We start from the raw sequence: 17,455 nt of genomic DNA, 5'->3' as shown, positions 1-17,455 counted from the left end.
TCTAAACTGAGGGACTTGATTAATTTACCAACATACGCAACCTGTGCTGTTCAAGTTGCCCTAAGATGTATAGTATCCACGTCATGCCATCAGAAGGGACAGAGCTTCTATAAGAGAACTGCTTTTTCCTTAAGTGACAGCTAGAGACCAGTTGTTTGTCTACAGTAACATCCAAAGGAAAAAAAACACTGAAACATTACCTCTGAAGTAGAGATATAATTCCACTTATTAGTTGGAAAAGAGCCATTAGAACCAATTTCTCCAACTTCTAGTTCCAGAGAAGATTTGTTTGCTATTGTGTAGAACGGAGTGAAGGTAACTATCCTGGTAAGGTTAAAACTGCTCATTTTGATGCTAACTCCAACCTGTTGAACAAGGACAATTTGAGCAATCAAAAACAAGCTTAAGAGAAAAGTCCAGATGGAAAAAAAGAAAAGCCAACATTACTGTAATTACAAAGGCTAGCACACAACACTCCTGTTCTGAACACCTGTAATAAAAGAACCAAACAGCATGCAGTAAAATCAGTGAACTATGCAACACAATTAACACAGTGGTAAAGAGACAGTTTCAGCTGTAGCATTTTGTAGCTATAGCATTTGTGGGGAAAATCCAACAGGAATCCCTCTACAGTAAATCAGGACAACCTAAAATGATCATATCATCAGAGATCAGTTAAAGAGTATATGGAAACACAACTCCCCACATATCTGCATATTATTATAAAGTGTATTCTTTATTCTTCTTAGTTGTGGAAATGTAGTCTTAGACAAGGCTTCCAAGTGAAGATCTAAACACTTGCAAACAATTATGAATTTTGAATGTGAACTCTTATCTCCACTATGCAAGTTTACCATTGTATTTTTGAACAGCCTAATACTACACATTTGTTATATAAACCACGTTTATGAATTACACTGAAACTTCTGTTGGTGAAACTACTTGTCGCCAGGTGCAGACCTGAATAGCTGGGGCATAAAACTTATTACCCTAGATGTTAAATGTTTCCATGATTTAAAAGCAGTGTAAGTAGTGAAACAAAGGCCTTAAGGAGAAAAAGAAGTCAAGCCAAAAGAACCCCAAGAGAGCTCTGCAAAACACAGAAACCTGTCTTACCAGATAGTCCATGTTATTAGCTGAACACCTGACACATCCATAGCTTCCTACAGTATCAAGGGAAAAGCTACTGGACCAAGTGCTAGTTGAAATACATAACTGGATCTACACACAAAAAAGAACAACATGGCAAGTACTTCAATAAATTCACTTTAGTTCTATAGTTCATGCATTATAGAGTGCATATATCACATGTAGCAGTATAAAGACAACACTTAAGTGCTTTTAAAACCTTCTGTAAGTTAAGATCAACTTAAGCATGTAGTATCACTATTCATATTCTGATTTATTAGTCTGTGCCTGAGTTCTGGGAAAGACGTTACAGCAAAAGGTAGCAAAATAGAGGAGCCCCCATTGACTCTTGTGTTCATGACAGCACACATAGATGGGAAAAAAGCTACAATTTTGTGGTGCTTCATAAATTTGAAGAGGGAGGAGGAAATAATCAAAAGACCACCTTGTCAAAACTGTTTCTTCAACCTTTTCTTCAACTATTGTTGGGTGAAAAAAGATATTTAGAAGGAAAGAAGGGCCACTTCAGAAAAAAATCCTCTACTACAGTACTCTTCATTTGATCATGCAAATATTACATCAAAACAAAAGAAATACGTTTAACATAGGACGGAATATTTACATTGTGCATTATAAATGTCAAAGTACCTAGCTGAGTAAAACACAAGCCTGTGGTTCCTCTTTATTCAGTGGAAAATGCCTCTACAGGAAGATTCAGAGCAGCCTTCCTTTTGACTATAAAGGGAGACCACACTCTTAATTTACATATCTACATTAAATTCCTCTCCCAGTTTTCTGGTAGGGTACCTACTGAGTTTTCAGGACCTAACCACTCTATACCATCAGCCAGCTTCTGGCCAGGATGAAAGTTAGCCAGCAGGATGCAGTGCAAGACCGAGAGAAAGTTGCAATAGACTTTTTGTCTACTTGCCTTCCCTTCTATTTAGTCCAAAAAGTATAATTAACAAGAAGAAAGCAGCAGCCAAATCAAAGCCTATAGATTTAAATACTACAAAAAAATCCTTAGACAAAATATATGTGGGTGTGGTTTCCCCCTCAGAGCAGGATTTTAAAACACCACCACCACAACCACCACCTAAAATAAGCATACCTTATTTTTACTAAAAATATTTTTCTTTTTAAAGGAGAACAAAACAACATCTCTGTAGTCTGCTGGATGCTTCACATGAGTGTCTTCAGCTCGATACTGGAGAATACGGGAAGTCTTGTTGATTATCCAATAAGGACTGAACACAGACAAGATCATACGGCTTCCAGTTCGCCTAGTATGTATGTAAATATCCACTGTCATCACTGTCGCAGAATGGGATGTGAAACACACGGAAAAAAATTCAGGCAGCCCATCACAAATTTTAAGATGCCCATTCCAGTCTTTGCCTTGATATTTTATCAATACAAGCTCCATTATTTCTCCATTGATTCTTGAATGAAAAACATCTGCAGCACTCCCTTCCATCAATTCACAGGCTTCTGCTGTTCCCTGTAGCAAAATTTATAAGGGGCAAATTAAGTTTTTAATATATAAAATTTAGGTATTCAAAAACCAGCATTTTATTCTTCTCTTGCAGGATGCACGTTTCAGATCTCTCAGTACCACGTCCTAATCTCCAATCACTTTCATTTGAACCTGATCCTATGATAATTTGAGATCAATTGCACTTCTCTTGCAGGACAGTAAAGACTGCTTAATTCTGGATTTCAGGAAGGCAAACTAGTTTCAGTGTATCCCCTGTCTCTGTTCCCTCCCTCCCTCCTCCATGATTTCCAATCGATTTTGGCAATGAGTTCTTATTCATATACTTACTATACTGGGTGCAACACTGAATTGGACTGTGCTGCAGATGTACAGCCAGGACTTTTCACATTAAAGAACACCCAAGGCAGAAAGCCAGCAGCTGTGCCATACTGTTTGGTAGCACAGCCTTCCTCAGGCAGTAGCATCCCACAACAACAGCTTTCCTAATTTTTACTAAGAAACAGTATATTTTACTGTATTGAAAAGTGGTCAGGCTTGAGGAGTCGAAGGATGTGAAGACAATAAGCACATACCCATCTACACGTACAGTGCCTTCAGAAATAGATTTGAATTACTAGTTTTCTAGCTCCTCAGTCAAGGCAATGGCACTCTGTTCTACGTTCTGTGACTCTGCGTACTGAAGTACACTGAAAGTAAGGAAAACTGGAAATGCCATTAGAATGTTGGACAGAAGTGAAAGAAAGATCTAAATGAATTCCACAGCCAGTTATGTGAGTAGGACAAAACAGAAAAAGCTAGGATGATAGTTCTAAATCCTCACACCTTTTCTATTTACTAAAATCACTCAGCTTTCATGAAGAAATACTAGATACTGAAAATACTGAAACAAGTGGGAAAAAGTCTGCGTAGCATCCCACAAAGAAATCTTCCAATTTGTGCAATGGAGACCTCACAAGAGCCCTCAGTAAAGAATCAGTATCAGAATGGAGAGAAGTTGTGTTTTCTACATAGAAGAAAAGCTCCAGAAATTTCAGATGCTTTTTCTTACACCTCTCCCTGTGAAACAAAAGATATCTTGGCAAAACACAAACAGGGTCTCAGAAGAATGTAAAAGAGAAAGACCAATCCAGTATAGGACTCATATTTAAGGAGCAAGACAGAACTGGCCAGGTACACCCAAATTAAAAACAATTAATCCCCAAAACTCCCAGAATCAATCCATCAGCAGAGTCACTCATTTACAATAGAAAATATAAAAAACAACATTCAGTATCTTCCACACTACGTTCACCTCCACTTCTAAGTAAATAGAGTCTTACTTAAAATCAAGTAAAGGATTTACAAATAAAACCATAAAATAACTTACCTCAAGTAAATATCTCAAGGAGTATGGTAAAAGATTCCTCACAGTCAGTGTAGGGTAAAGGTGGATAATGTAGGCAGGATCCCACTCCTCTCCATAAGGTGAAATAAAATTTAGTTCATCAGGTACAGCTGTTGAGCTGATTATTAGAGGCAAGAAATTTGCCTCGGTGGCTGGGCACTGTAACAAGCACTTTACTTCATTGCTCCTGTGTAGCTCTTCCCTCCAGGCAATGTAAGTCGTGGACTCTTTAAACTGACCCTCTAACTTTCCTGTTGGTTGAACATATAGATGACACCTGTGGGAAGAAGGCAGGTAATGGTACACAATAGCTTTGCATTGACAGCTAACTTCATCCATTTTAAAGTAATTGCTAACATTCTGAAGGACTTTTGCAGCACACTAATTACCTAATAAAGGTAGCATTTTGGGTTTTTAGCCCGGTCAGGAAGAGCTCTAAGTGCAAATTTAAGCTTCCACACTAATGCTGTATTTGTGCATCAGTCTCACAAAGATTAGCCCTACAGAACAGAAAAAGTGTACCTGTATGAATGTAAAGGAACATGAAATTCCTCTTCTGGCTTGGATATGCCAATTGGCTCCAGCGACTTGGAGTCTCTAGCCAGTTTATATATCACAAAGGGGATCGAGAAATGGTTCTTGATCTAGGATCAAAATGCATAATTTTTATTACATTTCTATGGTATAAATTTCTAAAGGAAAAAGTATGAAAAGCAACAAGGAAAAACAAAATTAGTAGATTTAATTAAACTCCTCTGGAAAACAGACTTCTATGTGTCTTAGTAAGAAATGCAATTCTGAGGGAGAACAATATGCAAGCATATGAGAAAACTATGCTACTTCTAAGTTCCATGAATTGAAAAACATGCTTAAAATGTCAAGTCATGTAAAAAGTACATATTCCAACCTCAACACTGAGGATATTAGAAAGTTACAAGTAAAAACCAAATTTTTCATTTATCAGGAAGACACACACATACAGAATTACGGATAATAATTCATGTAACAAATAGAGTAAAATAATAATTTGCCTTTAAGTAATTTTATGGAAAAGTATGATCTCAAAAAAAATGCATTAGGGAAGAAAAGCAAAGTCACTCAAAGAGCACTGCTTTCAGGCTTTTGGTTTCTTTGGCCGGTTTTTTTACCTGCAGAGGAGATCGTACAGTAATAACCTTATTTCCTTCTGTAGCATCTATCTGTACAATGATCGAGTCTGAACGATCAACAAGGTTTCTTATGTTGTACAGTCGTCGACCTGGTTTGGCTATGGGAATGTTTACCACTTCTTCATATCCTTGCAGTTCTAATCCATAAAAATACACAAAAGTCTTAATTAGGCAAAACAAATCACATTATCATTTTCTATTTGAACAATAGTTTAGCTTCTCTAAACTCAGCAACAACCAGGATCAAAGCACTTTCTGGCAAAAGCACCTTGAAATGGTACTTGAGCACCATTGAAGGAAAGCTTTAAGGTCAGAATACTCTTGAAGACCATAACTTTAGATTACGATTTACAGGTAGCACGATAAATACACCAAAAAGTAAACAAACGTATTTGTTGGGTGAGTTAAAACGCAACACAGAACATGATCTTTGTATCATGGCCAAGTACCTTCATATGGGATGGGATGCAAAGGAAAAAACCAGAAGATTATCTATTAGTAGTTATTATATCCTGTTCTCCTAGGATTATTGTCTGGCAAAGCTAAAAACACAGAAAAATCATAACTGCTCTCAAGTAACTGGGTAACTACAGAAAGCCGAATGGTAGTAGGATATGAGAAATGAAGATCCTGTTTAACAGGAGCTGGAACCCACAGGCCTATGTCCCAGGGGTCTGTAAGATGGTCTATCAATGACTTCACTAGAATGTCTTCCATTTCTTCCAAAGGGAGAGAAAAAACATTGTACTTTTCACTCTCTGAAAAACTGGAGGGAAGGAATTTTACATCTTTTTAAGAAGTCCAGTAGGTGGTTTAATTTTTTTTTTCTTTTTTAATTGCCATCAGTATTCAAAAGTAGCTTCAACACAATGTACTTCACCTGAATTTTGATCACATTGAATTTAACCATGTTGATTCCCCCATCTTCCCATTCTCAACATGTCATAACACACAGTGTTCCCTAGCATAATACCTAAATTTAAAGAGAAGACGGAGCTTTCTTGTCGGTACAATGCAGACAACTTTCCTCGTTGGGGCGCTTCAAAAACAGAGTATTCCAGTTCCATGTTCTGACCAATTTCTACATAGTTCATGTTTTCTTTTGCAACTGAACCAACTATCTGAAAACTGGAGCTAGGAAGCACTTTGAGAGGAACGCCTAGGGCATTTTTCACTATGAAAGGTGCTGTCTCTTTAAAGGAATAGTCAAAAGTGGATGCAGTCCCTTCTGAAAATGCCTGTAATTAACAACATATAAAATATGTCATATATAAATAGCCACAATAACATATATACAAAGGCTTTAAAAGACAGTTCCCAGCAACTACCGTTTTAAAGAAAAAAAGAAAATATATATATATATAGCAATACCTATGCTTTGTGTAGTAGTATTTCAGGGAAGTAAAGGTTACTTCCAGAAAAATTCATTATTATTCTGTGATTTGCAGCAAATGTTGATGCTACAATAAGCATTCATGCTCCTCATAGGGAATTTTTTTACAGTTGTTGGGTTGTAAGAGAAAAATAAGTTCTGGGACACAGAAGTCCCAAGCACATTCACCATGTACATACTTCATATTCAACCACAACTTATGCTGGCAAACATTTGTTTGATTACACAAAAGCCATGGTAACTGACTGCCAATATAGACTTACAGTATAACCAAGTACTAACTTAGAGAACTGTTGCTCATTTAGAATTAAAAAATAAGTAGGCATCAGTCACATTCTGTAAAAGTAGCTTGGATTTAGTAACCAAAATTTCCTCCCCCCATAAAAAAGGGAAAAAAAGCCTAGGACATTCATAAGCACACCTACTATCACAAGAAAAATAGGGAAAAAAATATTTTTAAACACACTGAACATTCTACAGTTTGAAGGCCAATCCTAAAATGCACACTTTTCTTAGTACTCTATTAAGGAGAAAAGATAGAAGGGAAGTAAATTTCTCTTTTAATATTTCAGAAAAAGGACTGTAGGAAATAGTTGTGTTTATTGGAGGGTTTTATTTTCATTCAGCCTGCTTGTAGGACTGTGCCCTAAGTCCTGCATAAGCACAATTGTTCTTCTAACACAGAAATCGCTTCTTTCAAAAGCTAGAACCACCTTTTTGTTAACTCTAAAGGACTAATCAGAGCAAAACTCCTCAGCCCTGCTAGATGACATTTGTCAGGGCTGCAGAAGTCATTGGCTTGTGGCTGGCAGCACAGAAAATTCTTTAAAAAAAAAAATCAGAACTTGCTACAGAACCACATAATTCGGCACCTTCCGCCTGTTAGGACTACCTTGGCTAAATTACTGAAAACAGCAAGACAACATTTGGATATTGTTATATTTATTGTATCCTTTGAAGAGATGTTAACTGCAGTTTGTGGCTCAGGAAGAACAATGAAATCATCCCCAGGCATCAAACTTCTCTCTTGGACAGGGTTAGTCTTCATCTAAAACAAAAATTTCATCAGACAATTATGAACACACAGATTACTTTCTCTTATGTTAAAACAGAAAAAAACTTGACCTACATTTGACAATTTCCCCAAGCAAAGGAAAACCTACCTTGTAAATCTCAGACATCTTACACAAACATGGAAATTTTATACCATCATTGAAGGCAAGCAAGTTATTTTCTTTCCTCTCTGTATGTGTGGTTACACACTACATTTTGCCCATGCACTGGACAATTAACATTATTCAGAAAAACCTTAAGATATCTAAAGATTGATTGGTTTTTTTCATGTGAAATTGCATAGCTGCCTCAAAGCAACACCATTCAAAAGCTCAATGCTCTGTCACATAAAACTTTTAAGAAATAGCTGTCTATTCAAACTATTTCACATAGTTTCAAGTACGTTTACATACTTCCAGCTTCAAACTCCATTGCTTCTTTCCTCCTTCAATTCGTTCAATAAGCGGCTCCCACACTGCATAGGTTTCATTGTAATAATGAATCTAAAGAACGAATCAAAACGAAATAAGGCATCTCAAAATGAAGGACTGAGTTCCTTCCAATAGCATTTAGAATGAAAAATATTAATATGAAAACAATCAATCTTCATTTCACATTTTGGAGATCTAGCATTAGAATCATTAGATCTAGCATTAGAAGCATTAGAATGTGAAGCATTTAATGGCTTCACAAATTAATACACAGAAGTGTAATATATTATACATTTTTCCTAAGTGACATCATTTTTTAAGAACTGACTACCTGGCTCGCTTTTAGAGCAACCAGACACCCCTATCCTCTCTGACACTGTTTCAGAGAATGACTTTGAGATTAGAAACTTCAATGCCGCAAGTACTTCATTGTACTATGAAATAACAATTAGTCTGAGCAAACCTTCATCTGAATCTGGTCCACTGGAACAATTCGTCTAACTCATAGCCTACACCAAGTTTTTACTTCCCTTCAGCCTCTGCAAATCTGAACAGAAGTTGTGGACCAGATAGTTCTGGACACTCCCTTTCAGCTATCTTCCTCATCCCTCCCCGCCTTCTGGAACCACAGTGAATTCCCCCAGTTGTAAATGATTAGGCATGCATCTTCCACACTCTATCATGATATGCACATCTAGCAATGAAAGAAGGCTACTTGTATATCCAGTGCAGGCACATTTGGTAAACTGACAAAATATAACTAAGATGTAGTTAACCTACTGCACAGAGCAGCTGCACATCTGGCTGTATGAAATTTTAACATGCTGCCTCCATAAGAAACTTATACCATCTCGGAATTTACCATATCTTGGGTAAAAGAGTTGCAATAGCTGGCAAAACAAATATGGTGTGATTACAATCCAAGATGCAGAAAAGACTTTGAAAAAAAGAGTGTAACTTCTATCTTACCAATAAACACAATGATAGAGAACCAAAAAAAAGGTGGGCAATAAGAGTTAGATATGAATATTCAAATAAGCCAAGCTCATTGTTCATACAGCAAAAACTGCATATGCAAAAATAGAGAAACAGAGAGGCCTAGATTATTCCAGAGTAGCAGTTGCCATTAAAATCTACTACAGATTGCAAAGTTTCTGTAAAAACCACATTATGCTTAGTCATACTTGCCTGACTACTAAGGAACTCTTAAGAGCATTACAATTTAAATCGATTATTAATTTAGCACATGGAAAGTGTACTAAAAAGTTACTTGAACTTTATGAAACGTGCAGAAGTGTTTTAAACTGCTAACAATTTGATTCTACATACCTCCAGGGACATATCAGCAGTGACGTCCATCAGCGAGGACCAGTTTTTAAGGACACCTGAAAACACAGATTCTACTAACAATAAAGGGACAGTACGATGTCCCAGACCACATTCCAAGGTGATCTGAACCGATTTCACAACAAAGTCAAATTTCTCTTGTTTCACAATATGTTCACGGTCCTTAAAAGTTTCCGTTGCTTCTGTGGCTACATCAACACCAAGAAACCAAGCACTGCACTGATCTATAGGCTTCACTTGCCACAAATTCTCAGGAACTCCAGTTGCTCCTCTACAATCCTCCTCTGTTGTTTTGGGTTTTATGGCAGCCATAATGGTCATCACAGTATTCAGAATTATTGGCGAGATCTTGAACAAAATTAAAAAAAATCCTTTATAGCACAAAACATTTAAAAACTGATTAGCATACAAGATATATGATAAATTGTAATGGCAAATAACTCTTGGGTTCTTCATAAAGGTACACAGCATTAAAGGCCCTTATAAAGAGATGCAACTTAAATTCCAAGACAAAGAAACAGAATCCATTCAGGGACCTCCTCTTATTTTCCTTTCCTACAAAATTTCCCAATTCCTCCCTCACAATCCCACAGGCTCAAGAACAAAATTCTCAGATTGGAATTTCACTTTTACTGATACGTGGTACTCCTGTAACAGCAGTCAATATCAACCTTTTCCCTACTACACTGTAAAACATGAGTTTATTTTTAAGATCTTCGAGGTGTTCAAAAAAGCGTGTTTGCAGAGTTATGTACACCACCATTTCAATTAGCAGTACAGTACATCTCTCAAAAGCTTTATGCTTTAGGAACAATGTACTATTTCTTACAGTTTAAGACTTCACCACTGACCACCTTTTCAGATCACAAATGCAAATTTGGGAACTTTTTATAGGAGAATTAGCAAATTACATTCAGAAAGACCTTTACTATAGACACAATTATTAATTTACCTATTAAGAACAAAGTGTTTCACATGGTATATCATTCTGAAAAACATGTTAACAGCCTTAAATTTACACGCACTTGTGTGCATGCTCCTGCTTATAAGTCTCTCTGAAGAGAAAAATAGTGGTGGTGGCAGCAGGAGGAAGGGTTGTTTCATAAATTTGGAAGAAACTGGTAGGAAGAATCCTAGTATCTGAAGTATTTATATTAGTCCTTTTTTGCCAAGAGATTGCCAAAACAAGGAACATGTAATGATTTTTTTCCAACACAAAGCAGCTCTAAAAAGGATAAATACTTATTTCTGGAATTAAACTAATGGGGAAAATGGAGGTTTTTAAATAGCAATATGTAAACTAAAAAAACCCCAAGCTACAGCTTGAGAAACATCCCTATTCTTGCAAAGACAGTTTTAATAATCTTACCTTTATAGTAAGTTCTTCTATTGTTACTACCACAGTTTGTAACCCTGAGATATGCATCATATTTTCCATGACCAAAGAACATGGCCGTAACACCTGAGTGAAAAATATAATTTGATTATTAAGGCAACTCCTGGAATCTAACCTTTTCAAATAGTCTTGTATTTTTTAACCCCAGAGGCCACAGGGATGCTGATGCCATAAGATAACAACACGTTTCAGAGTAACAGCATTCTTTCCATAGCGTTACTGTGCTTCATGCCAGCATCCAAATTTGCATAAGAGCAATTTTGTACTGGAAGGTTAAAAGCTGGTGAAATAAAAGCTTTTGACATAAGGCTTAAAAACCAGACAAAACAAAAACCCAACACACAGACAGACTAATGGTATAGTCAAAAAAACCCCTGAATCCTTAAGAAAACTAAATGCATAAGGAAAAATACCATGTGCAAGATGAACCACACAGGCCACCTTTGTGGCTCAACGCTCCCTGCCAGGAAGGAGTAGATGAAGTTCCAGACAACATGCTGATCAGCATACTCTACTGCAACAAGTAAACTGACAGGCAGTAAACAAAGTTGCAGAGAGGTATTCTTAGTCTTCAAAAGCCATCATACAATTTCTTCACTAAGAAACTTTTAATTTAATTTACAAATGCACTACACAGGTTTTAGACAGAGCTCTATGTGATGAAGTCTTGCACCTACTGATAAAAGATTCACCTTTAAATGGCATACCACAGATGCACAGTCCCTTCCTATCTTCATAATAATCAATAATACAAAAACTGAATTTTCCGAGTGCTATGGATATGCCAACCAAAGGACACGCCTGCCAACAGTTCTCATTACTTTTTTCATTATGAAAAGCAAGTTTTCTTACCGTAGTAACACTCTTGTCTTGTTTTTCTTTGAGAAAGGCACAGGCCAACACTTTGAAGCCCTTCACTTGAGCAGTCATTCTTTGTGCAAGCTTTCCAGATGTCAGAGAAAAGTCACATTGGAAGGAAACTTTTAAGGCGGGGGCATCAGCATTGGTCAAATTAGCAACAAATACAACTTCTGGATCCATGATCACAGCTTTTACTGTCATATTTGGCCATACAGATGTTTCTGTGAAAATAAGTAAAAAAACCCTTGAATATAAAAGGTTTGAAAGCATTATTATGTACATAATACCTAAACCATGCATCAAAATTGCTACATAATCTTAGAGATACAAATTTAACAAATAATGTCTCAATTTTTACAGGAATACTTTGCTGAAACTGAACATCACACAGTGTCCAGAAATCAGCAGCAGCAAACTGGTCAAAAGTTTTGTTTTGAAGAAACTGTTTGTTTCAATATTGTAAAAAGACAGTATTAGCTCTATACACTGTAGTCAACCTAAGCACTGGCTCTACAAAGCCAACTTGGAAATAGTTATCTTCTGGCTCAATACCTAAACTAACTTCTTTAGAGTGAAGATGTACTAATTGAAGTCACATTAGCAATACGCAATTTCTTGTCTGAACATCAACTCAGTCTCCAAACAGAAGGAGAGAATCGTATTATATTTATCTCAGTTAGAAGCAAGACTCTCTAACCTAGTGATAGATGAAGTCACTTTGGTTCTCAGTGATAGGCAGTATAGTGCTATGTGACCCTCCTGCACACTAGGATTCATTATATGTGTTACTCGTGCCTAACACTTGCTGGAAACACCAGAGTATCACACCTATGCAATGGAATAGGTGCCAAGTTGAGGCTCGGTGCACTACAGGAAAAGCAAAGAAGGCCAGGCACCATGGGTTGCAGCCAGCAACACATTTGAGTAGTCCCGCGCAGCTCCTGCAAGTGCCATTTTTCTGGAGCGTGTACTATCCCTCCCTCATCACAGGACTTGTCTGTATCTCCAACAAGGGAAGAGGAGAGGAAGTGAACTGCTGACATCACTAGGTCCATTCATAAAACCTGAGGCTCACTCCTAGCACTCTGCCAAGTTCCCCAAAAGAAAGGGAGGGCTATTGGGAACCAGCTAGACAACATAATCCACAGATTACATCTGACCACAACTCAGACAAGCCTAGCAATCACTTAAAACCAACCAAACAAACAAAAAAACCAACCAAAAACCTTGGAAGTGGTCTTTCTCGCCCTTGTTTCATCATGCTTTACCTTCAGTCTTCAACCAAAAAGAGAAAAGCTGTTCATCAAAAACTTAGTTTTCCATAACTGAACTGAAATAATAACCTACAGTTTCAAAATATACAACTTGCAGAAGTAAGGGTAAGACTTTCTTTGCCACTCACCTTTAAAAAGTTGTTCTTTTTCTTCCTTTGCGATATTACATGGGTAAAAATCCTGTTTAGCATAAGTGATTTTCAATATTTAGCTCTGCTGGAGAGCACAACTCCACTACTTAACACAGCAGTTTTAGAACTACTACTGTGTACAACAATCTATGGTATCAGTGGCCAATTTACGCATTCATAGAATCATAGAATGGTTTGGGTTGGAAGGGACCTCAAGATCATCTAGTCCCAACCTCCCTGCCATGGGCAGGGACACCTTCCACTAGGTGGACCAGGCTGCTCAAAGCTCCATCCAACCTGGCCTTGAACACTTCCAGGGAGGGGGCATCCACAGCCTCTCTGGACAACCTGTTCCAGGGCCTCACCACCCTCACAGTGAAGAACTTCTTCCTTACATCTAATCTAAATCGACCCTCTTTCAGTTTAAAGCCATTACGCCTTCTCCTATCACTACATGCCCTTGTAAAAAGTCCCTCTCCACCTTTCTTGTAGGCCCCCTTTAGGTACTGGAAGGCTGCTAGAAGGTCTCCCCGGAGCCTTCACTTCTCCAGGCTGAACAACCCCAACTCTCTCAGCCTGTCTTCACAGGAGAGGTGCTCCAGCCCTCTGATCATCTTCGTGGCCCTCCTCTGGACTCGATCCAACAGGTCCATGTCCTTCTTATGTTGGGGGCCCCAGAGCTGAACACAGTACTCCAGCTGGGGCCTCACGAGAGCGGAGGAGAGGGACAGAATCACCTCCCTCCACCTGCTGGCCATGCTTCTTTTGATGCAGCCCAGGATACGGTTGGCTTTCTGGGCTGCGAGTGCACATTGCTGGGTCATGTTGAGCTTCTCGTCAACCAACACCCCCAAGTCCTTCTCCACAGGGCTGCTCTCAATCCACTGATCGCCCAGCCTGTATTCGTGCTTGGGACTGCCCCGACCCAAGCGCAGGACCTTGCACTTGGCCTTGTTGAACTTCATGAGGTTTGCACAGGCCCGCCTCTCGAGCCTGACAAGGTCCCTCTGGATGGCAGCCCTTCCCTCCAGCATGTCGACGGCACCGCACAGCTTGGTGTCGTCGGCAACCTTGCTGAGGGTGCACTCGATCCCACTGTCCATGTCGCTGACACAGATGTTAAACAGCGCCGGTCCCAATGCCGACCCCTGAGGAACGCCACTCGTCACTGCTCTCCATTCGGGACATCGAGCCATTGACTGCAACCCTTTGAGGGCAACCATCCAGCCAATTCCTTATCCACCGAGTGGTCCATCCGTCAAATCCACGTCTCTCCAATTTAGAGACAAGGATGTCGTGCAGGACAGCGTCAAATGCTTTGGACAAGTCCAGGTAGATGACGTCAGTTGCTCTTCCCTTATCCACCAACACTGTAACCCCGCTGTAGAAGGCCACCAAACTTGTCAGGAACAATTTGCCCTTAGTGAAGCCATGCTGGCTGTCACCAATCACCTCCTTATTTTCCATGTGCCTTAGCATAGTTTCCAGGAGGATCCGCTCCATGATCTTGCCGGGCACAAAGGTGAGACTGACTGGCCTGTAGTTCCCTGGGTATTCCTTTTTTCCCTTTTTAAAAATGGGGGTTATGTTTCCCCTTTTCCAGTCAGTGGGAACTTCCCCAAAGAATAAACTAATTTCTTAAGTCTGACAGCAAGATAGCATCTTGAAAACTTTTGGATGATTTATTTTCAGTATGAAGTCTGTAAAGGAAGGGAGTGGGGGTGGGGGGTGGAAATCAGTTTTACAGACCTGTTTCTGGCTTGGATTTCCCAGAAGTAACATGCTTTAACTGGAACTGTGCAGATCTTTCAGTTGAGGATGCCGGCATTGAGTTAATGAAAAAATCTGCTACTGTCAACAAAAACTCCATACTGGCACATATGTACAGCTTGTCAAGGACAGCAACAACTTCAGTTCCATTTTTATCCTGCTTGTAGTTTATATCTATCATAGAACTGTCATTTGTGTCATCTTTCTTGTCTATCATTCTGGAAAACAAGTTTAATAAGAAATATTTCAAACATCATAACACATAGATCTAGAAAAACTAGGATGCATAAGTAGTGCCATTTTTTCTCCCTGTGCCATTTATAAATAAGAACTACAACGTAAGCAACCAGTGTTTCCTCCAGAAATAGGAGAGTACAGACTTCTCTAACAAACGAGTAATTTCAATTTAAAGTTTGTGTGCTATAGTTTTGGAACTCCATATGCAGCGTGTAACAATCAGGCTAAGGTTTCAGTACATAGAACTCTCTAAATGAAGCTGGTTGCTCTCTACTCAGCTGTTCTACACAGTTTACTGTAATACTCATACCTCCCAGGTATTTTTTTTGTTTTGGATAACCTGGGAAATCAACATATAAAAGAAGAAATTTGCTTAATACTATTGAAATTATATCATTCATTGCTTTAGTGTACAGTATGACAGGCAACAACTGACAGCCCTACTAAGTTTTATCAATCCCATGTGAAGCAAAGTATAGAACAAGGAAACAGTCTTCCTCAAAAGTTGCATGGAGTTTTTTCATTTCTGATGCACTCAAGCTTACCTTGCAGTCACATTCTGAATTCCTTCTCTGAGATCATCCAGGGTACACGCCTTGAGTTTAACATTAATATCCATTGAGCCATCTGAAAACATCTTCCCCGATGATGCCATGAGATGCAGTCGGAGTTCACCAAGGCGTAATTTGTCACTATGCAGTGAAGGCAGAGACTTCTACATAATGAGAAATAGTAGGACTAGTTATCACAGAAGAAAGTAATAAGCACTTTTCCCTTGCTGATAGCCACGTGCATTTTGATCCATGAACTGAAGGATCTGATTAGCCTGTTGCTGTCATCAGTCCTCCAATCATACAAATTAGTCCAAGAAACTCACTGAGAAAACACAAAAAACAAGTTGGGTTGTAGTAAAGTTGTTTCTTCACCGCATTTCTAGCAGTTCTTCAGAATGCGTGACCAAAGGATAACCCATCTGAACTCTGAACCTCCTACCTCCTACTGGAGGATCCCTCTGCTCCCATCACACTAACTTATTTACAATTTCCGCAATAAGCGGAAAGGGTATGAAGAAGAAATTAAAATAAAATCCCATTACAGTGTATTTCTTCCCCGTGATGCTCATTTCACAAGAACTTTTTAAAATTATACACACCTCATACAAAAAGCATGACAAATTCCTGCATTATAGTTATTTTAAATGCAAAGCTACCACACGTTCACTATATACCAAGACTTAAAAAGCAAGCACCTTCACATCTGGACAAAGCCTATTAAGTCATAAAAACAAGGCAACATTGCACATCTTTCTCTTCTGTTTTCAGCACAGGAAAGATGTTCATTATTGCTCACACTCAGGGATATGTAAGAGGGAAGCATGGGCCATGTACACCTTGGATCTGCTTACTAACTATATAGGTCCCATGCATAGAACTAGCATCATCTAGGCTAGCAATTCCTGCTTTTCAAGTTTTCATTTTTATTTTGGGTAACTGGAATCAAGGCTTGAATCAAATGGTGGGTGGTTTTGGTTGGTTGGTTAATTAGGTTTTTTTTGTGTGAGTTTTCAAAATGCACTTACGTCCTTCAAATTAAGGATGTTCTCTGCCCATAAAACCTCAAAGTTCCAGGATAAATTGCATAAGCTCCATAAGGCAAGCATTACAAAGCCAACACAGCCGACGAAACTCTTTGTTTCACCACCTTGAGTTTTGTCCATGTGAGAAGCCTAAGTTCCCCACCCCATCTGTATGGCAAAAGCTTTGTCACAAACCTGATTCGTATCACTATTGTAGAGAGTTACTGAAAGTGACTCGAAATTAAAGCCAAATTTAAGCGTTGTATAACATTCCGCAGAAGTCTGAACTGTAGAAACATTTTTTTGTCCAAAAGCAAGAAGAGGACCTGTCAGTGAAAAGAAAATATTGTTACTTTTCTTTAGAACACTGGGCTTGAGGGTGGTTTTCTGGGTTTGGGCTGGTTTTTTGTTGGGATTTTTAGGGGGGTTTTTTGGTTTGTTTTTGTTGTTTTGGTTTTTTTTTTTAAATTAAGATCAGAGAGTCACAAAAAGAGGAAAAGCTCTAAATTCAGAAGACTACTCAGAACAATTCACACCTTTATTTACTCAGTATCATTTTGTTCTATTCAATGCATGGTAAAATTACCTAGCACAGAGTGGTTTAAGAACCTTAAAAAAAAAGCTGTCATTAATTTACCGCTGTTCTTCATTTGCTTTAATGAAGAACTACAGAAAGTACCAAGACTGCTCAAGGAGTTTTCACTACTCTTCCTTCCAGTTTCTTCTCATAGTATAGCAATTCAACTATTGGTTGAAAAGTTTTTGTTGGTTTTTTTGTTTTGGTTTTTTTTTGGTGGTTTTTTTTTT

General features: G+C 38.4%; 1 protein-coding gene across 1 annotated transcript in view; it reads right to left on the bottom strand.

Moving 5' to 3' along the window:
* VPS13C (vacuolar protein sorting 13 homolog C) overlaps positions 1–17,455 on the bottom strand; it is a 102,248-nt gene that overhangs the window by 29,756 nt on the left and 55,037 nt on the right. Inside the window, exons 49-63 of the mRNA XM_050903681.1 lie at positions 16,844–16,974; positions 15,618–15,787; positions 14,815–15,053; positions 11,652–11,881; positions 10,773–10,865; positions 9,386–9,751; positions 8,039–8,128; positions 7,465–7,620; positions 6,153–6,417; positions 5,159–5,316; positions 4,533–4,654; positions 3,993–4,287; positions 2,240–2,629; positions 1,117–1,221; positions 201–365 (exon numbers count right to left, since the gene is read on the bottom strand). Of these exons, the coding sequence (XP_050759638.1) occupies positions 201–365; positions 1,117–1,221; positions 2,240–2,629; positions 3,993–4,287; positions 4,533–4,654; positions 5,159–5,316; positions 6,153–6,417; positions 7,465–7,620; positions 8,039–8,128; positions 9,386–9,751; positions 10,773–10,865; positions 11,652–11,881; positions 14,815–15,053; positions 15,618–15,787; positions 16,844–16,974 (2,975 nt within the window). The remainder of the gene's footprint in view (positions 1–200; positions 366–1,116; positions 1,222–2,239; positions 2,630–3,992; positions 4,288–4,532; positions 4,655–5,158; positions 5,317–6,152; positions 6,418–7,464; positions 7,621–8,038; positions 8,129–9,385; positions 9,752–10,772; positions 10,866–11,651; positions 11,882–14,814; positions 15,054–15,617; positions 15,788–16,843; positions 16,975–17,455) is intronic.

Source organism: Gymnogyps californianus, chromosome 11, assembly GCF_018139145.2.
Source record: "Gymnogyps californianus isolate 813 chromosome 11, ASM1813914v2, whole genome shotgun sequence".
NCBI classification, from domain to species: Eukaryota; Metazoa; Chordata; class Aves; order Accipitriformes; family Cathartidae; genus Gymnogyps; species Gymnogyps californianus.
The sequence above is the reverse complement of the archived record's forward strand: the minus strand, read 5'-3'. Positions and strand labels throughout refer to the sequence as shown.